Consider the following 23,830-nt stretch of genomic DNA (forward strand, 5'->3'; position numbering starts at 1 on the left):
TAAAATCTGCCGAAATTTCACCAAACAAAGCTTCAGCTCCTACACAAAATACTATTCTCCTTGAATGCGCCGAGGAATGAAGGTCGGTCCTTCCCCACGCTGGCTGCCAAGTGCCCGAGAAAGACGCTATGCCCCATGCTGTTTCCGACGCGGATTGTGATGACCTCTTTGACCGGCCGGCGCGAAGATTGTTCAACTGGCCTTCCTCCCCGTGCATACATCCGACGCAGGCACTAGCATATCTAGTGCTTTTGAATTTGATAAAGGGGACAGTCGCCAAGCCGTCCTCCTGATTGCCAGCGCGTGAGTAGCCCAAGTCGAGTATATATAATAATAGTATGCTCACTTGGTGAATGCTCTGGTCGGGTGCTCGGCTCGGACGTGAAGAACTTAGTGTTTTCTTCCTCCAAACGTCCACATGCCTCATGATTATGATCTCCCTTTTCGCTGAACTAACAATTTTCCGTTTTGCAAACGCAAAAGATACTGCTATTGGGAGTGCGTCGGCGGGAGCGAGGACAGGTCTTTGCGTCACATTAGACCCCGTCCAATGTGTGCAGGGTCTACGAAGTATGCTGGTCCTCTTTCTCTGGTTCCAGCGGCCCCTTGTATGTTCCAGAATCCAGGACCCTGCTGTTTCATGCGATGAGTATTCATAGTTTCCTGTTTAGGTAATTCCTTGGACGCTCTGAGGACTGAGCAAATCCATGAACTCGCCATAGAGAAAAAAAAAAATTGAAATAAATATGATGCTGGCTGCCTTGTAGATTGCTTCCTCCCTCCTTTATTCTTCAGTTCCTCGGTTCTCTCCACTCGCTGGTTTTTAATATTAGCTGGTCTTTTCATTCGCTTCTCTTCTATTCCCTTAGCAAGTATTGTACATTTTGCAGATCCCCAGGATGTTTCTTCACTATTTTCTTACATTTGTTTTCCTTGTGTTAGCTGGTCTAATCGAGGGTGCTGCACTTGACCAAAGGAATAACCTCGTCTCCCACATCTTTAAAAGGAAGGACCAGCAGACATGCTTGGATGCAAACTTGATCCAAAGTGCCAGTGCCCTGACAGGCCAAGAGCCCGGGACCGATGGCATCAAGCCAGGCCAGGCCGAATCCGCCACGTAGGGAAGCCCCCTTTCTCAGCACCATCCCCCTCAATAGTCGCGGTTTTCTTTTTATTAACCTACATACTCTAGGGATGAGAATAACTTCATCAACTTTTGCCGAAATCAGGAGCTCACCAATGGAAAGCAAATCACCACAGGTTCATGCAACGGCATCCCTATGGGCAGAATCCCCGCAGTAGCTAATATGATCTCGGCGATGATCACCAACCCCAAATTGGGAAGCAAGATACCCGCCGACACTACTTTCAACATTTCAGTCCAGACTGCTCATCTCAAGGCGGGCAATTTCGTCAATCCCACCACCAATTACTACACGGCACCTCAGGATCTTGATAACAACGGAGATATCATTGGCCACTGCCATGTCACGGTCCAGGATATTGGTTCGCTAGACTCGACTACTCCGCCCGACCCGAGCAAGTTTGCTTTCTTCAAGGGCATCGACGACGCCGGTAACGGCCGGGGCCTCTTGCAAGCAGTGGTTGAAGGCGGGCTTCCTCCCGGTGTGTACCGCGTCTGCACTATGATCGCGGCTCAGAACCACCAGCCGGTTGCCATGCCCGTGGCCCAGCGCGGAGCTCAGGACGACTGTACTAAATTTGAGGTCGTCGCTGAGGCGGGATCTGGGCCGTCGACCTCTCCGAACCGGAAGAACGGCGACATGACGCAGAACCAGGATGAAGAAGGGTTCGTAGTGGCTGGAGATGGTAGAAATGATAACGAGCAGGCCGGCGGTGGTAATGCAGATGGCAATCAGCAGGCGGGGCGGGGACGGCAGGGACGGCAGGGACGGCAAGGACAGCGAGGGCAACAGGGACAGTAACCATCCTGCACCACCCGTGTCGTCAAGATTAACTACTTCTTGGAAATCCAAAACATAAAATAATTCCAATACTGTGATACTAGCAACCCTTGACCACGACTGGGACTGAGGCTCCATTCTTTGACAGCACACTAATACCTCAGCTCACTTGAACTAACCGACTGTGAATACCTCCTCCCGACTCTTTAATCACTCTAATGTGCATCATCAGTTACTCCTTGAAAATCGAGGTTCTTCTATAGCCGCTCCCCACTAGTAATCCCCGACCCTATCCAAAAGGAACATTAGCATAAGTCTAAATTGACGTCTTCAGGAGCAGCTCAGAATTGACGTTTCTAGAGCAATTTCAAGATTGATGTCGTCCAGAGTGTTACAAGCCTAACAATAGCCCATTAACTAAGTATTAAGTAAATATAACCAGTATTAACGTTATAGTATTATATTTTCCCCCTTTTTTTCTAAAATATAAATTCTTTCTTTTCCTTTGATATTTTCTCTCTGTTATCTATATTTTTTCCACCTACGAAAGCTCTCGCTCATTTCATTCGGGCTAGGGACCCTCTTGTGTTTACTTCGTATTCCCTCTCTCGGCCCAGTGTCGGCTTGGCCGTGAGGGACTTTTTGCGTGCGGGCCTCCACGCCACAACTTACACCCCCTCGCTTTAATTATGGTGAGGGGTAGCTCGTCATCCGGAAGGCAAGGAACAAAGGAAATGACATTCGAAGGAATGTGCGGACACAGTGCCTTGGCGAATCTAGGCGTGGAATTTCCATTGCGCCACAAACAATCAATCCTTCCTGCACGAACCAACCATTCATTCACAGCACAGTTCTTGGCCGCGATGCAAGCGACCCCCGGTCAACTGGACGCATGGGCGGGTAATCGATCCGAATCGAGGAGCCGTGGGCGACAGATGAGAAATGAATCCTACATATACCCACGCCCCCACTCCGAAGCAATTTCGAGCGCAGCCTTACGCACGTATGAATAGCGGAAATGCCCACTTCCACTTTGCTGAGTTATATAATCTTCAGCGATATTCTTGGTTTGCGTTCTTGGCTTTTCTTCTCCCGCCCAGTGAGACCGCATTCTGCCCTACCGTTGACGGGTACCTGATCTTGCAAGGCGCAGAAGAGACACATATGAGCAGTCCGAATACAACCCTACCCTCCCGGTATCCTAAAATGGCAAGCTCTGGACCAGTGACGATTCTCTCAGGATGATAGACTAGCAGAGCAATCTTATGATAATTCCTCTCCTTCTGTATTCTTAATAGACCAAAGCAAGCCCACCCCCGAATGCGACATGGGCCCACAATCAGCACTCCTTCGACGAGATCAAGATACTTGTGGTCACACCTCCAAACTCCTGTCATTTAATTCTAAGTGCTTTGCCATCTCCGCCGTATCCGCCGATGGCATGCTCTCCACTAATCTGCATGGCATAGGTCCGGTTGGCAATAGAGGCGGCCGACTGGCATGAATGGATTTGATGCCACGTGAAGATGGCCTGGCTTGATATAGATTTCGGCGCCGTCCTGCTTTTGCCCCCTATGGACGGAAGTCTACCGGGCCCTCGCTCTCTAGTCGCGTTTGTACTCAGCTTTTTGAGCATCGCCTCTAATTCAGTCGTTTACAACCTGTCAACTCTACTACTCCTTTTTTTGTACGAACCCCTTTGGTGTGCTCATGGCCTCTTTCAGACGGAGCGCCGTGGCGGCTTTGGCCCTCTTGGCCAACTTCGCGCCGCTCACGAACGCCCTCCCTAACCTCCGCATCATGCCTCTGGGAGACTCCATCACCAAGGGCAGTGGCTCTACGGGTATCATCGGCTACAGAGGCCCGCTACGGCAGAAACTACTCAACCTAGGCATGAGCGATGAGATCTCAGTCGACATGGTCGGTTCCCTCCGCGATGGAAGCATGGCTGATAACGACCATGAGGGTCACAGCGGACGCTACCTCGCCGATATCAACGAGTACTGGAAGCTGTCCATCAACGCCAAGCCCAACCTGGTCCTCATCCATGCAGGCACAAATAACATGGACAAGAACCGCGATCTTGATATTGCGTTGGACCTCATGCGCAGCATTATCGACGGCATCTTCCAAGCGGTCCAGGACGTCACCATTCTTGTTGCTCCCGTCATCTGGGCCAACAACCCTGCTATGCAGGCCAACACCGACCATTTCAACCCGCAAGTTGAGGAATTGATCAAGCTCCGGCAACAACAGGGAAAGCACATCCTGTCGGTGCCCATCGACATCACCGTCGCTGATCTCAGCGATGACAAGCACCCAAACGACAAAGGCTATGAGAAGATGGCCAATGCTTGGCTTAAGGCCATTCTCGAGGCCGATGACCGAGGCTGGCTGAAGGAACCTCCCAAAATGAGTAAAGACGACGCGCCTGGAACTGGTATCGGTCTATCATCCGAGGGCTCTGCCGGTAGCCCCAAGGGCCAAATCTGGGAGAAGCAAGGTACTGTCTTCGAGGGGTTCCGCACATGGGAAGCTGTCGGGCTGTTCCGCGGCCCCGTGGAAAATGGCCGACGCGACAAAGTCATCTTGGCCGACCTCAACAACGATGGTATCACTGATTACATCGTTGCCGATGACGATGGGACTGTCCGAGCCTGGATCGGCGACGGGACGCCCATTGGCTGGAAACAAATTGGAAAGATCAACCCACCCTGGAAAGATGTCACGGGCGATATGGTTCGTATGGCGGACGTCGACGGCGATGGCAAGGCCGATATGATTGTGTTGTACTCAGATGGCGCTGCCAAGGTGTGGAGGAACGCGGACGATGGGAAAAAGTTCGAGTCATTGGACTCGAAATGGGCTACTGGCCTGGCACCGCGCGACAAGGTGTACTTTGAGGACATTGACGGCGACGGCTATGCTGACTACGTTGTTATCTACAGCGGCGGTGCCGTACGGTGGGCTCGCAATACCCACAATAACGGCAAGGACTCGAGTAAGAAGAACTGGGAGAATGATGTGCAAATTGCGCCCGGCCCCGCGGGAGTCCCTAACGACCGGGTGAAGATGCGAGACTTGGACGGCGATGGCAAGGCAGGTATGTGAAAGAATTCTTTGAAATGACCGAGCATATATGTGCATAACTGACTCTACAACCTAGATTATTTGATCATTTACGACGGTGGCGCTGTCAAGGCCTACCGCAACTCCCTTGATGAGGGTGGCCGCATTTGGGACGACCTCGGCACAATTGCGCCCGGCGTAGAGGGCGTGACTGGTTCCATGATCCGGTTTGCCGACATGGATGGTGATGGCCTCGCAGACTTCCTCTCTATCAACGACGATGGCAGCATTCATATGTGGAAGAATCTAGGTATCGTGGGTAGCAAGGGTTCGAGCATGCGCTTTGCCGATCTCACAGGTGATGGCAAGGACGACATCATCTCAGTCGATGCCAAGGGTCGCGCCCGGGCCTGGATGAACAAGGGCCTGGGCAAGTGGGAGTCCATTGGAGAGATCTCACCGGGATTCGCTGATGAGGATCTTTCGGACTCACACATCGAATTTGCGGATGTCAACGGCGACAAGCGTGCTGATTATCTCATTATCTACGGAGGAGGTGCTGTCAAGGCGTATCTAAATAACGGCAACCTGCCCAATCCCGCGGAGGGCCAACGCATCTGGCAAGAGGGCATCACCATCTCGCCTGGTGTTGGAGAGCCTGGTCGCAAAGTCCGGTTCGCTGATCTCAATGGCGACGGATATGCCGACTTCCTCATCCTGTACGATGGCGGTGCTGTTAAGGCTTGGATAAACAATAAGAACATCCCCCCCAAGAACGGCGAGCGCATCTGGAGCGAAGGCCAAACCGTGGCCACCGGCGTTGGCGAGCCCGGCAGCAAGATCCAATTCGCCGATCTCACAGGCGACGGTAAGGCCGACTACATCGTCCAGTATGCGGGTGGCGCCGCAAAGGCCTACCGCAACCTGGGCAAGATCCCCGATGGAGCGGGACGAAAGTGGGGGAGCATGGGCACCGTCGCGACGGGCGTGAGTCCTCAAGGACCTGTACGATACGCCGACCTCAATGGCGACGGAAAAGCAGACTACCTCGTGGCTTTCGGCGGGGGTGCCGTCAACGCGTACATCAACATTAACGACTGGAAGATCGAGGACGAAACTCCTGGTGGTGGCGGCGACGGTGGCGGCGGCGGCGACACCGGCTGCATAAGTGGTACCGGCCCCGGCCACTTTGCCGGCCTTTGCGAATTCCTCTGCCAATACGACATGTGGTAAGTTACCGTGACAATGGGAGAGTTTTTCAATGTGCTTATAACGTCTAGTGTTAAACCCTGCACGTGCACGCTGCGCGGCATCTTCGACTTGCTCCCGACAGCGGGCAACTTGGGCTGGCCCGAAAATGACCGATCGGCCGACTATATCGAGGTCTGCAACCTTGCCTGCATGTTCGGATACTGCCCGAAGGGGATTTGCACCCCCGAACTTCCCGGCGGTATCTTCACAAACATCGACGAGGACTCGGCTGCCGCGGAGAGCTGGCGTCCAGAAGACTGCTCTGATCCTCCCAGCGTTATTTCCACCAAGTTTGGTCCTGGCGGCCAGGTTAACACTTACAGGCTGGGCTGGATGTGCTGTATGTTTTCCGGGGATTTCAGGTTTCTTAGAGTCTGACTTTTTTCCTAGATGACGATTGTAAGGAGTACACCAATCGCGATGACGACTACGACGCATGGAAGTATTACCTTGTCGACGACGCTGTCGACTACCTGATTGACTGGTGGATCTTCACATTTAAGTATACCGACGTGCCTGCAACCTGGGTCAGCGCCGCCGTTGCTATTTCTCTTAACTGGGGCGGCCCTGGGCCTAAGGGCACAAGCAAGGGCAAGACAGATCTCTCTTGCGACCTGATCAGTTCATCCTGGTATGTTGACCTGTCTCATTGAACCTGCTACTGCTGACATTACCCAGCCAAGATATCGACGACGGCGACTGTGGTACTACAGATTACACAGCTCTTGACTTGATTGTTCGATCCATGATTAATATCCATCGCTTCTACAAGGGTTTCTATGATTCGCTCGACAGCGTGCAGCTGAATATGCAGACCTTCTGTAAAACGGTACGCTGGTCTCTTTTGCTTCCTGATTTGGATTTGCTAAACTAAGAGACTTTTCCAGCTAGCTTCTGAATATGTCGAGATAGAAATGGACCCGTTGGATCTGCTTAAGAAGATAATGGGTTTCGCTGATATTCTGTTTGCTGTTGCTGGCGCTGGTGTCTGGCAGAAGGTAAAAGAAAAAGTGCCGCCGCTAATGCTGCATAGATAAGGCTAATGAAAAACAGGTGCTCTCCCAATCTGTAATGGACGGCTTCACTAGAGCCACTGAGAAAGCCGCAGGTATTAAGGATACAGTCCAAACAGGCGTTGATATCTACGACTCAGTATCAGGCGAAATCAAATCCGAGGTCGAACAAAACGTGGGCAACACCGACAGCCTTGAAGACGCCCTCAACACCATCATCAAAGGCATGCGCAAGATGGTCAGCGAGACGCTCATCTTCCTATTCCGCGGCGACAAGGCCCGGGGTTCTACCGGCGCTGAGGCGCTCCGCACCATGCTCAAGGGCGGCACGTGGGTCAACGACACAATGGGCAACAAACCGGACCAGTTCGACGTATATAGCGGGCTGTCGTCCGTTATCGGCGCACAGCTGGCGCGTGCAGCCTGGTCGCTGGGTGATGCGCAGTACCCTGTCATTATCTACGGCGAGGGTGACGCGAAGAAGCCCGACAGCGATGGTGTGGACTCGCCGCTGTTCAGCCTCGAAGACGCTATGCCTAGCGATAAGGACCTCGAGGCCACACGCGTACGTTTCAAGGGCGATACCTACTGGCTCTTGGCTACCTTCCGACCTAATAAGGGCCTCACTCAGCTCAAGGGCTGGGACCGTATGGAGAAGGATGGGATTAGTCGTGAAGGCATGGTGTATTCTGCTGTCGGCGGGTGGCTTGAGAACAACAAGAAGAACCCATACAAGGCCTCAACTAAGGGCATAGTGGACATGATGATGGGTTCTGAGAACGCCGACCCCATGCCGGCTATTAGCGCCCCTGGGTTTATCCAGATTCCCGTCTGCAAGCTGGAGACTGTTGTCTGGAACTGGCTCACCTTTGAGGCTGCGGCCGGAGGCGACGAGAAATGCGATCACTACCCATGCTGCGACGTGGAACCATTTTAGTGAGTCGGTGTTCTCGGCAAATTCGGGGGACGGGCAAGGGCGAGTGAATCTCTTGATGTGATGTTTAGGGTATCTAGAGCTGTTAGGCCAAATGATTCGTGTCCACGCCGTCATACCACCATTGGGTGAATCCTTCATCGGAGCAGTCGAAATTCCCCGTAAAGGCATCCGGTGTGCCGAGAAACGCAGACGTTCGTAGCGAGATAGAGGCAATTATAACAGTACCCTGAGATGTGGTGTGCAGTGCGTCCTCGGGCAACGGGTCGAGAGAGATTCGGAGGCAACGGAAGCCGTGGAGACCATCGGAGCAGACTTTTTTTCTCGGGATATGCGCAAGCCAGCCGATTGGTCGAGGTAAACCTAGAGGATTTGCCCGCAATCTACGCCCATGGTCAGACAGAAACTAGTGATTCGAGGGTGGGCGGAATAGTGAACGTGGGCAAGTGGAGAGGAACGACAGATGAGACTATATTAGTAGACTTGGCTCTTACTTGGTCTGTTCCCTATGTGAGAGCATCCACTGAACCTCCTGGCGCCTATCATTAAATTAGCTTTTTGTATGGAATTATCACAGGAGAAGGGCTCACATTAAAAGACCGCGTAAAGTCGCCTTCGCCGGACAAGCGTTGAATAGTCTTGGAAGACGCCAGCCTCAGTCCTGGCAGTCCATCTTCATCGCCCTCGACCCCCTCAACAGCTTCAAACTCTATCGAAAGGATCCCGGCTGTATTGGCCCCAAAGTCTACGAACGAAGCGTGCCAAGCAAGACTCTCAGAGGAGAAAGGAAGGCGGTCCTGAAATTTGAGTGACCAGGTATTATCGTGGGATTCACGACATTGCACGAGCTCCTATATCACGACGTCGGGCTGTGCTCCTTGAAAAGGCGAGATAAATAGCATCAGGCAGCGCACTGACAGAATATATTGAAATTGGACGCAGGATCGTGTGAGGCAAGTGTACGTACGGCTGGAGCTGAGAACACGTGGAAGTCATTAGATATCGTGCTGAAGGATAAGATAGCCCGGCTTGCTCCGATCTGTAAAAGCTTGCAATTTCAGAGGGATTAACCCCTATCATGCGAGTGCCTGGAGCAATTGATCTGTCCAGTCTTGGGTTGTGGCTGCTCGGAAGCCGCCGAGAGCACTGTAACTGTTGTCTCGCTATGAGCCTGCGACTCGCCACGAGCAAATGCGTCGGGATGCATGCGTACAAGTACATGCTCGTTCTGAGATGAGAGAATTTGGGGGCCGCTTCCCACAGGTTGGCGGAACGAGGTTGACCCTAAGGCGGAACTCCATCGAGTCTAGGGAGGCTAACTAAAACCACCAAGTACTTCATTTATTTGTCGTCGCAATACAGCAGGTATGAAGCAAAGTATAAATTTAAAGTTGGGGAACTTGGTCTAGTGATACAGTCTGGCTCTACTTCGTACACTACTGGCACCATCTCAACCATGAAGGATAACGACACCAGAGGTTGATCCTTCCCCTACCTTAAACCAAACAAAAATTCGTGTCTCTCCCCCTCGCGTCGACTTCAAATCACACTAACCTGAAGCAGGTGGATCAGATAAAGAAGATCTGGAAGCGATACCGACTATTGATTTTGACAGCATCCCACTACTCTCTTATTGGCCATGGGATGAATTGTGCAGGGTGGCTGAATTTCAGCTTGGGGCTAGGCTGTGGCATTATGGACCGTCTTGTTGAAACTGGCGTGCACTACCTTGTTCATCAGGGGGTTCATAAACTCCAGCATTATCTGGCGGAGCGAGAGGCCAGGATCGCGGAGCGAGATGCCAGGGAAGCTCAAGCCCGCACACTCGAGGAGATGAAAAGAAGAAATGCCAGGCAAGCGGAACTTGATCTGGCGTGGCTAGTTGAGTTTTTGAAGAAGTGGGCGTACGGTAAATTCATCCCGTCTTATCTCTTCACAAATAATGTTACTCCGGCTGAGGGCTGCTTTCTTCTGGTACAGTTTACTTCGATCTAACGGGCGTCAAATTTCACAACGACAACACATGGAATGCGTTTCCGGTGAAGGGCACGATTGTGATCCTAGGCGGACACTCTGCCCCCAACGTCGTGGAGGTCCTGACCGTCACTTTCGTGGAGAGCAGAGAATGTATAAGCGCTCCTTCCCTCTCCATCCCATCCCGGAATGTAAATGCAGAAATTGACCATCTACACGACAGGGCAGTTGAGGGTTCTTGTGGAAACCACCCAAAAATTTCTTGCTAAAAAGGTTCCTGGCTTCCGAATCACGCAGAAAACGTTTCGCTTCGAACGCGGCGTTTACAAAGGCCCGGAGAAGGTCCAGACATGGAGCCAGTGGCTTGGCATGTGGTGAGGCGGATCAATGAGATTCATGCCGGTGTAAAGACGCCCCTAATATGTAAAGGTGGTTGAAGAACTGCCATATGTCGATCCAAGCTCTTAATCTTTATGGGAGAAGAGACTCGTCTCGCCTTGTCTCGCGGATGCTCGGTCCACGACTCTTGGGTCATCGGATTCTCACCGGGATCGACAGGAGGTCCCCAAATTAGTCCGATAATGAAAACTTGCCAGCTCGAGGGTAATAATAATGACAATGCCAGCGATGGTCGAACGCGGAAGATATTCCGAGAACAAGCTCGGCTAATCAGTCTATTGACAAGAGTCTTCGGCGTTTATCAATATTATGTTGTGTCTGACACCACCTGACAGTCGCATTGATCCAACGCCCACAGGAGGCCCTACGCAGTGAAACGTTCGAGAGACTTTGATCCATGTAGCTAGTGTGATAAAAATCTTCTACTATCACCGGGGGCGTGTTTGCGATCGTGGAGTAGACGGTGACAGGATGAATCCCCCACAACAAACTATCGGAGGTAAATTTTGCATCGGCGCTCTGCGGATAAAGAGCAACACGTCCTTTACCACGGAAAATGAAGAAATCCACTTGATCTCGCCGAGATTGGCACCTCAAGCGGAGAGCCGTTCTCGGTCGAATAGAGCCCAGCTCCACATACTCAATACCCTTTTCCGTTTACATCGCCGTGCGGTTTTTGGAACGCTAATGCCAACTTGGAGCTAATCCCCCGCAAGCCTCGCGCTGTGAGAGCCAGGAAGTCAGACCAGCCTCGGAATCCACCAGAAGTCTGTCTGCACGGGGGGTTTGCTTCTGCGGGGTGCAGATAAATTGGAGATTGGCAACTTGCGGGGTATGCCACATGGCCTGAACAATGAGGGGGAGGACGGATGATTATGGGGTGTAAGTGGTAGAAGCGGCTCTGATTCGGCGGCCACCTCGGGGACTTCCGAAAGAGGATCGGTTTTGCGACGTGATGTCAAGGCGGTGGTGGAGAGGAGCGGAATCGAACAAGATTTCGAAGTGGGGTTGGCGGTGCATATGGAGATCTTGCGGGCCGATTCACTTGAGATGAATTCAAGACATCGGCTCAGAAGTTGGGGAAATCTGGGGAGCATATGGCCTCGGATACAGAGACTAACTTGAACACGTGGGAGAAGAAGGATAGAGTTATACGGACCGAAAGCAAAGGGCAGACTCAGGAACCCCAAGGGGGGATGTCGGCGAGTGGTCGGACCGAGTAGTCGTCGCTGCGGGGCGCGCTGTTACCCAAGGATGCATTGTCCGCGATATGCCCGGCTCCGCTGTGATGGCTCAGGCCTACGCCTATAACCCTGCATTGTCTCGATGGAGAGACGAACCAATGATGATGGCATTTTTCTAGAACGATGCCCTTACAGGCTCTTACAACTAGGTCTGGACTATCTTAGCATTCCTATTACTATTTTTCACTGGATTCCGCACTTGATAATCAGCTCCGAGATCGATGTATGGAACCTGCGAATAGTTGAGGGACAGAGTTCTCCTGCGTTCTGTATTCATCCCGACCAAAAACCCAAGTTTGCCTAAAGGCTAACGAGGAAAGAAAGCTCTTTCAATGGTAACTGGACACCCCTTTCCCAGTTATTTCATGAATCGTCAGCTCTCGACCACTGCACGCAGTTCAGCAATGAAAGCAACGCTCGGACTGCAATTGTATCTCCGAATGGTAGGCTACCTGGGACGGAACAGGGCCGATGATACCCTACCTGGGTGTCTTTCTGCATCTGGGCTAGCTGTCTTTTCATCCGTGCTACCCTAGACCCCGTACATTCGGGGATTGTGCCATCTTCGATGTGCTTCCCCGGCTTGTTCCCAGAACTTGTCTTAATGCTCGATGTTAACGAGCGGAATAGACGGGGTTACCCACGCAAGCTATAAGCGATCCTGCACGTGAAAAAAGCAGTTGCGAGGAATTCGTGGATACCACCAAGTCATGGCAACTACCTAGAGCCACGATCGAAATATCAATCATCGTGAATCGGGATATATAAATATCTCGAGTCTCCCAAGCTTGAGTTATGATCTTTCTCAAGCAACTCAGGATCAAGGCTTCGCTCTCCAGCTAGAGATAATTCAAGAATCTCCCAGTTCAAAGTCTATCGTTTGTGCAGCTATGCGCGCCCTCTCGTCCATCGCCTTAGTCCTCTCCGCCCTGCGCGGCGTAGTCGCGTGCCCCGTCAGCGGCAACCCGGCTATCGACTCTTTCGTCGAGAGCGAGACGCAGGTTTCACGTCACAAGCTGCTTTGCAACATTGGCTCCGATGGCTGCGAAGCGGCGGGCGTCTCGCCTGGCGTTGTCATCGCTTCCCCATCCAAGAGTGATCCTGACTGTGAGTTTCATTGGTTGCCCTAATTCGATTATAGTGGCTGATGATTATAGACTGGTATACCTGGACTCGCGACAGTGCCCTTGTCTTCAAGACGGTGATTGAGCAATTCGCATCCGGGGATTACGATGCCTCGCTGCAGAAAAAGATCCAAGAGTACATCGTGTCCCAGGCGAAGCTCCAGGGTGTAGACAATCCTTCTGGTGGCCTCGTTGATGGAAGCGGTCTTGGGGAAGCCAAATTCCACGTTGACTTGACCCAGTTCACTGGTGCTTGGGGTGAGTTTGATTTCACTGATCAGTTCAGGAATGTAATCTAACTTCGGGCAGGCCGACCGCAACATGATGGCCCTCCTCTCCGGGCCATCGCCATGTCTCAGTATGCTAAGTGGCTGATTGACAATGGCTATCCCAAGACCGCGCAAGAGATCGTCTGGCCCGTCATCCGCAACGACCTCTACTACACTGCTCATTACTGGTAAGCGGTCCCAGTCATGGGAAATTCAGCTTTGACCAAGACTAACGGATCTAGGAATAACACCGGATTCGACCTCTGGGAGGAAGTGAACGGTGCCTCTTTCTTCACCTCCATCACCCAGTATCGAGCTCTCGTCGAGGGCAGCGCTCTTGCCGCCCGGCTCCAGACCACTTGCACGGCCTGCGATGAGATCGCTCCTCATGTCCTCTGCCTTGTTCAGAACTACTGGTCCAACTCTGGCTACGTGGTTTCTAACAGTATGTCGCCTTCCCCTTGTCAGCTAAATTCCCCACCAAATTCTAACGAGATGGATTGAACAGTCCACAACAACGCCGGTCGCGCTGGCAAGGATGGCAACAGTATCCTCGGTTCCATCCATTCGTTCGACCCCCGTCTCGGCTGCGACGCTACCACTTTCCAACCATGCAGCGACAAGGCCCTCTCGAACCACAAGGCCGTCACGGACTCTTTCCGGTCCTGGCCCATTAATAACGGCATCCCGCAGGGCACCGCTGTCGCCGTCGGCCGATACATCGAGGATGTTTACTACAACGGCAATCCCTGGTACCTCCTGACCCTCGCCGCCGCTGAGCAGCTCTACGACGCCATTGCCGTCTGGAAGGCCCAGGGCTCCGTCACCGTCACATCCACTTCTCTCGGTTTCTTCAAGGACCTCGTCCCCTCCATCACAGCGGGAACCTATCAAAACGGCACCACCACCTACGACTCCGTCCTCGATGCTGTTTTCACGTATGCCGACGGCTACCTGAACGTCGTCAAGACGTACATGCACACCGACGGTTCCATGCCTGAGCAGTTCAGCAAGAACGACGGAACACCTATGGCCGCCCGTGATCTCACCTGGTCCTACTCCGCCTTCCTCACCGCCGCTGCGGCCCGCTCCAACGCTCGCAGCCCCCAGTTCGGCTGGCTCGCCTCCCCTCCTCAGCTCCCCAACACCTGCGCCGCGTCTACCGCCGACGGTGCCTACGTTTCCGCCACTGCTGTTAGCTTCCCGGCTAGCCAGACCCCTGGTGGTACCGAGACCATCACGGCTAGTGTCCCAGAGCCCACTTCGACCACCTGCTTGCACAAGGTCAACTTTAGCGTCCTGAGAACGACCGTGTGGGGTGACAGCGTCAAGGTCGTCGGTAGCATCAAGGAGCTCGGCTCCTGGAACACGGCCAACGCTAGGCCGCTTTTGGCTGACGCTTACACGGAGAGCAACCCTCTCTGGAGGGGATCTATTAGTGTCCCCGCTGGTGCCAGCTTCCAGTACAAGTTTATCAAGGTTAGCGACAATGGTGCGGTTACTTGGGAGTCGGATCCTAACCGCTCCTATTCGGCTTCGAGTGAGTGTGGGAGCACTGGGAATGCTGGGGGTAACTGGCAATAAGCGACAACACTTTCCCGGTCTAGTCGCCGACGCAATGTGAATGGATGAATGGAGTATTTACGGGTGGAAAAGAAGTTGGTGTTCTTCTTGGGCGAGCCAAGGAAGCAGAATTAAAGATAGTAAAAGTAATAACAAAATCCTCATTTACCTAGCAATATGTTTTACTTTGCCGCGCTCCTCGAGTAGCCAATGAAATTAACCCTCTTCGGTCTCAATCAGCATCGCGAAGTCATCAACAAGCGTTCCCGCTTCAGGCAAGGCATATGAATACAGAAAAAGGTCCCGGCCACAGCTACTTGTCCACATCCAAAGTAGCGCTCTCATGGATAAGTTCGACGTCCTGAATCGGACCTTCTCCCCGGGCCCTCGTCTAGTTGAAGGGCACAGGTGGGACTCGGCCGTGCCGCTCCTCATCAGCACCACGAATAACATCTCAGATTGGCCTACACGCTACAGCTCCCCAGTAATTTTCCTCGTCATACATTAATCGAAGTCGGCAGGCCTTGAAGAATATTCCGCTCTCCTAAGGGTATCTAAATAACATACTGCGGACTAGTTAGCCCGCCTGTGATTGACAGAATGGCCCTGGGGAAGATATAGACTTACCGGGATAAAGAGGTAAGGAACCTCCTTCTCGTACTGTTCCCAAGCCTTGCCGTATTTATTCCTGCATTTCTTGACATCTCTTCTCGTGCGGTGAGCAATCATAATGCAGAAAAAGACCGGGTAAAACCAGGGGAATGGCGAGCTAATGGGAAAAGTTAACGACCTATTTTGGTTTATGGAAAAGGAAAGTGGAGGAGCCGGAAGCGGCCGATACATACTTGAATCCAGTGATCAAGGCCCAGGCAGTGGCAAAGAACGCGTCGCAGGGGTAATGCGGCTTACGAACCAGTCCAAACCAGCCGTCGGCAAGGATACGATCACCCGCGTCTGTTTCAATGACTCGCGGGTTCTTGACCACCTGCCACGGCAACTGTGGGAAGGTTTTGCGTTGCACGAGTTGGCCGCGTTCCATCTGCCTAAATCCATTCTTCTGGCTGTTCGTGGTGTCCCACACCCAGTAGACGAAGAGATAGAGAACGGTAAAAGCCACCAAAGCGGTTCTGTTCCAACGGTAGGTCGAGGGATCGTGGCTTGCCAGGTATAGGGCGCAATGGCAGTAAGAGAAGGGGACGCCAGCCATGTTCCAGAATGTCAGCATGAAGCCGAGCTTTTCGAAGTACATGTCCCTTGGCCATGTCAGCATATGGAAGTACTAGGTGATTTGGATAAGAGTGTTTACATACCAGCTCGTAATAATTAGCTGCTCTCCCTTGGCGCAGGCATTGGCATAGAGGTAGTGCGCCATGACGAGAAACAGAACCTCGCCGGATACATACCCATACGTCTCATACTGACGGGTGGCTGCGGCGCAGGAGATTAGGAAGAGGATGAACCAAGGGATTCGAACCTCGTAAAACATCTTCAGGTCGAGAATCCCAATTCGGGGGTTGAGCTCTGCTCCCATGAAGAAGTCGTAGATGGGGTAGCCGGTAAGCCGATGGCCCCTGCCCCAGAGGAGGGCAGAGACGTACACGATGATGCTGTTGAGGAAGCCGGAGAGGATGGCTACGGACATGATTGGGCCAAACTCATCGATCAAAGTATAGAGGCGGAAGACGCCAGTGACATGAAGGAGAGCCGCCAGGACAATCGTGGTGTAGAAGCTGGCATAGGCGTTGCAGAAGTATTTTAGCTGCTTCCCGTTCTCGTGACGAAGAGGCTTGCCGTAGCCTGTGACACCTGGCAGAGTGTAGTAGAAAAGCATCTGGGTTCCGAAAAAGACCCAGTAGATCTTCCATGCTCTCGCTGTCGGGAATGCGCCCTCGTACGCGAGGTTAAACAGATGGCGGGCGAAGTCGGACCAAGATTGGTCGGGCGATGGGAGTGGAAGCTGGCCGTCGTAGTATTCTGCTCCGATCCACATGTACCACATCAGTAAAGGAAACCCGATTATGAGTGCGGCATTGCCGAATGAACCACCGAATTCGATGTGATCATCAGGGACGCCTTCATTCACCAGAGAGTCGAGTCGAGTTTGGGTTCCGTCCCCCTTCTTCGCCTCCACGGTACGGGTGCGCTTGGTCGAGCCCATTTCTACCTCAGGCAATGGATGAATAGGTTTGAGGTGGTGAAAGGGGAAGATGGGGAACCGGAAGCAATGGGTTGTAGGCCTCGACAGGAAACTCTTTTAAATATACGGAAATGTCCCGGATCGACTGGTACGAGTAGATACTCGGTCCAACGTCTCCTCACGATAGGAATTGGGCCCATCTCTCCTTTTGATTAAAACGTCGTATATCCCTGCTTTGCTTGCGAGGAAACCCGATGAGCTTGGGTGACGTGCGGCCGTCTAGGAAAGGTTTAGCGAGAAGATGGCAAAGTATGCCGAGAAAAATTGGCAGGGCAAGCTACGACGACCCAATCAGAGCCAGCACCACGATTTTAATCTCTGGAAGGTGACAGCGAACCAATCGGAGAGCTCTGTTGCTGCTCGACAATTTCAAGCGGTCAAGGAAGTGAATCGTAATCGCCTCCGCTTTCCTTTTTTTTTTTGGCTTTTGGGGAGAAAGTGATGCCGAGCCCACCTTGCTGTAGTTTCCTTGCCTACCACAACAAGCAACAACATGGTCGAGCCCAACGATGATGACGGAACCTGGGAGATTGCCCCCTTCGCGGCAAGGCACCCTGGGAAACGAAAACGGACCAAAACATTTACTGGCTGCTGGACGTGCCGGTCGCGTCGGCTCAAATGTGACGAGGAAACCCCGAGTTGCCGCAGGTGTCGTCTCGCCAAGATCCCCTGCGAGGGATACGGAATCCGCCTCAGCTGGTTCACGACGACTGGTGACCCCGACCAAGGGGCAGAGAGAGAAGAGCCACTGGCCGGCCGAGCTCCGAGAGCGAAGCCGAGCAGGCGATCGACTACGCAGTTGCTGTCTTCTTGTGCCCCACGCCTGTCGTCTCCAGAGGTTGACGCTATGCTCACGCAGATTGATGACGAGCCTTTGAGATACCCGCATTCTGAGGGAGGTATTTTCTCTGTGTTTTCAGTACGAGAATCGGACCCACCAAACCCAGGGGTGTCCCCGGATCCGCAGCCGCTCCCGGAGTCATCACGGAGCCCACATGAATCCGGGCCAGTTGAGGAATCAATACTCAGGGATGCGTCGCCAAATTCAGCCCTGCAACCGTCGATGACTGCACAGAATTCTGGGCCTGGACGGATCGAGATTGGCGTCGTAGCAGCATCTGCACCAGCCATTTCCCTTCCGAGCCCTGGGGACGATAGTTTAGGCTTCCATACACCAGCGGAAGACGTCTTTGAGACCGGGCCGTCACCTCTTGAAGTTCCACACCAAGGCCCTCCCCTTCATTCCCAAGATGCTGTTGGAAGACAAGGCATCTCGCATCCTGGAACCGCTCGACAATTAGTAGTGGGAACTCCACAAGTAGGCCGTTGGTCCGCCGAAAGCCGTCCTCCAACTCACTTGGACCTCCTTCAAATCCCTGGGTCGGAAAAGCGTCTGATCCACCACTGGATGACATTCACGAGCAGAAAGCTCGTGTTAATCGACGAACCCAACAACCCTTGCCGATCGTTGATGCTGCCGATGGCCTTGCGGGGCCTCACATCCAGCGTAACGAGCTCCAACGCAGATATCGCAACTTTCCACGCCATCTGTGCTTGCGCCGCCTTCAACTTGTACGAGCTGAGCGGCCGGACGCGGAAAGAAGATCACGTCCTGGCGCTGCACCACGAGGAAGAAGGCATCCGACATTTGAGCCACAATCTCACCCAGGTAGACCAACACCGCGACCAATCTTTTGCGATGGCTATCATGGCTTGCATCACTATTGAGGCCATCTCAGGTCACACCAGGCGGTGGCGGATGCACGTCGATGGTGGAATTGCCTATCTAGGAAAACTGCGTTCGCGGGACATCTCGTCAGATTTTCAGTCGCACATCGTCTGTATGGCCATCCTGTGCGGATGCGAGGTGCCGCGTGAGCAAATGAAGTCATTCCTGGAGAAAATGGGGGACAACGCACAGCTGTGTTTCCCTTACTACGGAGCGACAACCTCGTTCTTGAGAAACATGGATTACATGAACACTCTTATCGCGAATGAAGTGCTTCCAGAGCCGCGGGAACTTGACGCATTCGAGCTGCAGCTGTACTTGAACTTCCCCGCTGCGAGGACAGACAGCGCCCTCCCGAAGAAGCACGCACTCATGCTACATCACATGGCGCAGGCTTTCTACTACGCCTCGCTTGTATTCTTCCAGCGCTCCGTACGGCGTGCTCCCGTCGAGACAGTGCAGACCATTGTCGAGCAAGGTGTGAGGCAACTTGAAGCTATCGAGGAGGTTGGAGAAGGAGAAGCCGGCTCCATCATGATGTGGCCCGCCATCGTCATAGCATCGGAGTGTGGAACCTCTGCTTTGCAGGCGCGTGTCCTCTCCTGGTTCCATGTAAGGCAAAAACTCGGCTTCAGGAATTTGGTCGTGCTGAAAAATATGGTGAAGGCGCTGTGGCAACGCCGCGAGAATGGCGGAATGCAAACAAGCTGGCAGGATATTATCACGGAAGACCAGTTCGATGTATTCAGGCTTTGAATACCTGACATCACCTGGGTGCCAACGTATGGAACTTGAATGGGCTCTAACTCTTCCGATGGGGTAGGGACTAGAAATGGGATTCTCCTTGTGAGGTCCATTGTCTTTAATCGTGGGCGTCTTCTGCCCCGGAAGAGGGTACAGAAGGCGGCGTATTCCCAGGGCCAAGTAAAGAGTAAGAAGGGTCCCGAGGTATCAAAATGTTTTCTTGTAAACTGGAGTGTTTTAAGGTAATGGATAACGAAATATATAATAAAAACCCATCTACTGTTCTCTGTATAAGTCGGCCACTCAAAATGAGACAGACCCTACTATGTATGCCCTTGTCACCGTTATCTATTCACTCCCCGTCTGGACTCATCCTCATGTCAACTGGCTCACTCGTCCGGTGCGTCTCCCCAAGGACAAGTTACGGCTTCATCCGGCCAAAGTTGATTGATCAACTCGCGAGCATTCCGCCACCCCACTTCATTCCAACGGCCATCGGAGCTGCTCACTGGTTAGCCTCCGCTATCGAAAACGCGGATAGCAGGGGGAAAGGACATACTGGATATCCAGAACCTTCGGTGCCAGCTGATGAGCCCTCAGGAGAATTGCGCACACCACCAAATCATACGGTCTCCTCCCAGTCTTGCAGAAGTCAAATCCCTCATCGAGGGCAAGACAGAAGGGCTCAAATCCACTGAGATGGCTTAGTGGTGTTATGAACACGACATAATGTCTTTGCTTTTGTGTGCAGGAACCGGATTACTCACTCATCTTTCCCGTTTATAGAAATGCCCTCGTCTTTGTCGAGCATCGGGGGCAAGTCATAATCGTTGCCACAGATGGCGACGCCGGAATGCTTGATGATGAGACCGCTATCATCCACCAATTGCGGTAGGCATTTGCGCCATGAAGCGGCGTCTTTGATGGTCCAGTAATGAGTATACCTAGGTGTGTCAGATCATGCTGTGTGCGTCTGTAAAGCTTTGGAGTCTAACCTACCCCATGATCAAGGTGAGCTGAAGTGGTGGATGTAGGGATGGATGGATGGATGGATGGATGGATGGATGGATGGAGAGGATGAGCTATATCTTGCTTGACTGACGGGATGTTCATTGAATTTATCTGGTCAGACTCTGCTTCTTAGAGTAAGGACGCTTCCGTGTAGGGATGGGAACGTGCAATCTTTCACGCCACAGATGCGAGGCCAGGACCGCCTTGACCCCTTTCCATGCCTCCAAGGCAAGGGAGACAAGGGAAGCGCCGGCATCCTGGGCAATTCCATCCCTGGCTCTAGGCAGAAGCCCTCCTGCCTAAATGTAACCCCTGTCTGAGATGTGGATCCGGCCTGTGAAACTTCTCACCGCTGAATAGAATACCAGCAATAGTACATAATTGTCTTCAGCTCCGTGCGCCATGGAGATATGGCGCGAGGTTGGCGTCTGAAAGGAGATAGGATCATCAAATGAAACCGAACGACGAACACTTCCGCATCTTTCGCTTAACTAGGGTATCGGAATGCGGTGCCTGTGCTGCACTGTTGGACAGGGCATACCTAAGTTTAGTGCCCTGCCTGTGTGACCCTCGGATCCGGTCAAATTCGAGTCGGTCTAGGCAGCCAGGCATGGCTAAGCTCTCAACCACAACATCAACATCACTAGACATGGCCTAAGGAGAAATCGAACTGAGGAAGTTAATTACATATTACGGAGGCATTCAATACCGAGTTGAGCTGTACAATGATCTAAATTCTCTGGCTGTTATGCGGCCTCTTTTAGTTCTTTATCACCAACCCGGGTTGTCAGCCATATGGCTGTTGCCAGGGTAGTATTAACCATCCGCACCAGTTCTTCCTCACTTTCCTATACACGTCGCTCGAGTCGAGCTTCACTGCTTGCGACAGACATTGAGAATCGCCTGTAACTTGTCCTCATTAGCCTTGAATACCGCTCCAAGCTTAGCCAGATCATCGCCACCCATCGCCTTCTTCGCCTCCGCAAGTTCGGCAACCCGCTTAGCACTTCTCGCGCCACCTCCCATGAGAAGCATCCCCAGAGCGGCCATCGGAGCTGCCTCCGGATTCTGAACAAGGTCCACGCCCATAAGACCAGCGTCCCCCGCGGCGCCGATAAGGATGCCGATCTTCGCAATGGTGGACGAGGCCCAACCGATGGCGGCAGCTGCCTCTCCGGCGAATGGGATGAAGATGAGCATGCCGGTGATGATCGAGAGAACCATTTCTTTCCTCTTCTTCTCGTCCTTTTCCTTTCGGTACTCTTCCCCGATCGCGGCGGCCTGGTTCATCGACTCGACGGCCTGCATGAACATGAAGACGGGCATGGAGTACGCCTCGGCCGGCTCGTGGTAGGTTCCATTCCATAGGCTCGAGATGATGGCCATGCGCTGCTCGGTGAAGGCGGCCTGGATGCTTGTGAGGTTTGCGCTGACTTGCTTGATTAATTCCTTGGGGTTGGAGACCTGGATGTCGTCGGCCTTCATGGGCTTGTTCTTGACTTCCCGTCGGTAGGAGTGGCACTCTTGTCGCCGGGACAGGCGGCGTCCCGGTCCGTCGTGTTGTGGGCTGTCGGACTGCTGGGGTTGAGTGTGGCATTTCTGTTGTTCTAGAGTCTCGCCAAACTTGACCCAGTCCCTCTCGATTCCGTATTCCTCCGAAAGTGTTCTGTAAAAACCGTCTTCGTCTTCTAGAGTGTATGTGACAACGTAATCGGAAAAGCGGGCTGGGTCGTATTTGCCCAACGGACAGGTTCCTTCATCCAAGAACTGGTCCGCCTCCTCCATTGCGCAATGGAAGTACTTGTTGCAAGGACCATTGTCTATCCAGTTGATGCACCTATCGAGCTGGATCTGAATGGTGTTGTTGATGTGGCTCCCGTATGAGTCCCAGTTCTCGTTGAAGTTATCGCTATCGATGTCCTCGTACGCCTGTATTGCATCATCGAGCATGCTTTCGAGCGCTATGAGGGAGTAGTACCCGGCGCATTCCGGGTTCACGCCTTCTTCCGACATGGCTCTGTCCACTTCGTTGAGGTCCTTGAATTTTCGGCTGAAGTCGCACCGAGGAGCAATGTTCGTGTCGTTGGCCTTCATGGGCCTGATGAGGGTATCAACGCCAAAGGTAAGATCGTACATCCAGTCCACGATGCCGCCAATATCATAGTCGACAAGCGCGCTAAACCAATCCATCCTGGCCTCTCTATCAAGCCAAGAAATGTACTGATCGTCGTTATAGATGAAGATATTGGCCTTGGACGCGGAATCGTAAATGTCCCGGACAATGGGGGGTTTATCCTTGTCGTCTTCATCGAACGGGAAATAAGTTTCAAATGCAGGATCTAGTTCCGTGCGGAGGGTGAGGATTTCGTATTCGGAGAGAAATCCCGTGGCGTCGGTGCACTCTCCTCAGATGGGGATGTCTGTGAGAAACTGACAGGTAGTGTTAAAGCACTCGGCGTCGGCCAACTTGACACTTCTGCCATGGTGGGCCATGCCGATGAAGATCTTCGTAGAGGGGACTCCAGAATTGGTGAAACTGGACAAGGCCAATTCAGTTTCAGTCCAATTGACATGAGACCTGACAATGTCCTTCTGGGCAGTCAATCCTGTAGATTCGGGGACGCCCACTTGTTAGTATCTTTTTTTTTCTTTTTCTCCTTTTTTTCTAGGAGGTAGGGTGGGAAGGAAAGGGAACGGGAAGAGTGAGGAACGTACAGTTGAGGCTGGGAGAGAACATCTAGATATCCGTGATAATCGAAAGCTTTGAAGATAAAGTGATCGATAGCATCAGCGATCTGTTTAATCTTATACTTCGGATCCTGGAAATGCCTGTCGATAGCGACGGAGATTGTCTTTCCGGCCGGCAGCTGGCTCCTCAAGGTACCGAGAAATGAAATATACTGGTCGACCTCCCCGGCATACGGGCTCCAGGCGAGAGAGACACCATCAAGGCCATGTGAATCGATAAACGCGCCGATACTCTGGGAAAAAAGGTCGGCCTTGTCACTCTGCACGCCCGCATGGAGCATCTTAGACATTGTGCTGTTGAACTTCTCTCCGATTCCGATGGAGATGATCTTCTTGTTGGGCATCTTCTTGAGGGCCTCAAATTGGTCGCTGGTGCGGCTGACATCGAGCTGGTAGTCCGCGGTTAGATCGGCAAAGGCGAAGTGAATGTGACTGAAGTAATCCGGGATTGCGGAGACATTGATATCGTAGCAGTTGGGGCGGTCCTTGGTGTTGAAGGCATCGTAAAAAGCCATTCGGGATCTACCAAAGTCGGAAGTATCGTTGCCCGTAAGCCCCAGAGCTCGTGGAGAAGAGGTTGAGGTCACCGAGCCGACTATGATTGCCAGCAAGGCAACTAGGGAGGGTGTGATCGCG

The 23,830-nt window shown here is 52.7% G+C and overlaps 4 protein-coding genes and 3 pseudogenes across 4 annotated transcripts; 4 read left to right on the plus strand and 3 right to left on the minus strand.

The window, feature by feature from the left end:
- Positions 1-1,280: 1,280 nt before the first annotated feature.
- Positions 1,281-1,946, plus strand: SAPIO_CDS4608 (annotated as a pseudogene; the record flags this gene model as incomplete).
- Positions 1,947-3,499: 1,553 nt separating this feature from the next.
- Positions 3,500-9,004, plus strand: SAPIO_CDS4609 (annotated as a pseudogene; the record flags this gene model as incomplete).
- Positions 9,005-12,699: 3,695 nt separating this feature from the next.
- SAPIO_CDS4610 (Glucoamylase) lies at positions 12,700-14,786 on the plus strand (the record flags this gene model as incomplete). The annotated part of the gene is made up of 5 exons (XM_016787120.1): positions 12,700-12,916; positions 12,967-13,191; positions 13,243-13,390; positions 13,445-13,647; positions 13,711-14,786. 5 exons carry the CDS (start codon positions 12,700-12,702, stop codon positions 14,784-14,786), a joined length of 1,869 nt encoding a protein of 622 aa, XP_016643229.1.
- A 533-nt stretch (positions 14,787-15,319) lies between these two features.
- Positions 15,320-16,923, minus strand: SAPIO_CDS4611 (Delta(24(24(1)))-sterol reductase; the record flags this gene model as incomplete). Its single annotated transcript, XM_016787121.1, has 4 exons — positions 15,320-15,331; positions 15,393-15,534; positions 15,611-16,018; positions 16,076-16,923. The coding sequence occupies 4 exons, from the start codon at positions 16,921-16,923 to the stop codon at positions 15,320-15,322; spliced, it is 1,410 nt and encodes a 469-aa protein (XP_016643230.1).
- A 532-nt stretch (positions 16,924-17,455) lies between these two features.
- SAPIO_CDS4612 lies at positions 17,456-19,447 on the plus strand (annotated as a pseudogene; the record flags this gene model as incomplete).
- A 377-nt stretch (positions 19,448-19,824) lies between these two features.
- On the minus strand, positions 19,825-20,439 carry SAPIO_CDS4613 (uncharacterized protein; the record flags this gene model as incomplete). The annotated part of the gene is made up of 4 exons (XM_016787122.1): positions 19,825-19,936; positions 19,995-20,129; positions 20,203-20,379; positions 20,435-20,439. 4 exons carry the CDS (start codon positions 20,437-20,439, stop codon positions 19,825-19,827), a joined length of 429 nt encoding a protein of 142 aa, XP_016643231.1.
- Positions 20,440-21,319: 880 nt separating this feature from the next.
- SAPIO_CDS4614 (uncharacterized protein) lies at positions 21,320-23,709 on the minus strand (the record flags this gene model as incomplete). The annotated part of the gene is made up of 3 exons (XM_016787123.1): positions 21,320-22,785; positions 22,882-22,982; positions 23,162-23,709. The coding sequence occupies 3 exons, from the start codon at positions 23,707-23,709 to the stop codon at positions 21,320-21,322; spliced, it is 2,115 nt and encodes a 704-aa protein (XP_016643232.1).
- Positions 23,710-23,830: the final 121 nt, after the last annotated feature.

Source organism: Scedosporium apiospermum, assembly GCF_000732125.1.
Source record: "Scedosporium apiospermum strain IHEM 14462 chromosome Unknown SEQ_SAPIO_0093, whole genome shotgun sequence".
Classification (NCBI taxonomy): Eukaryota; Fungi; Ascomycota; class Sordariomycetes; order Microascales; family Microascaceae; genus Scedosporium; species Scedosporium apiospermum.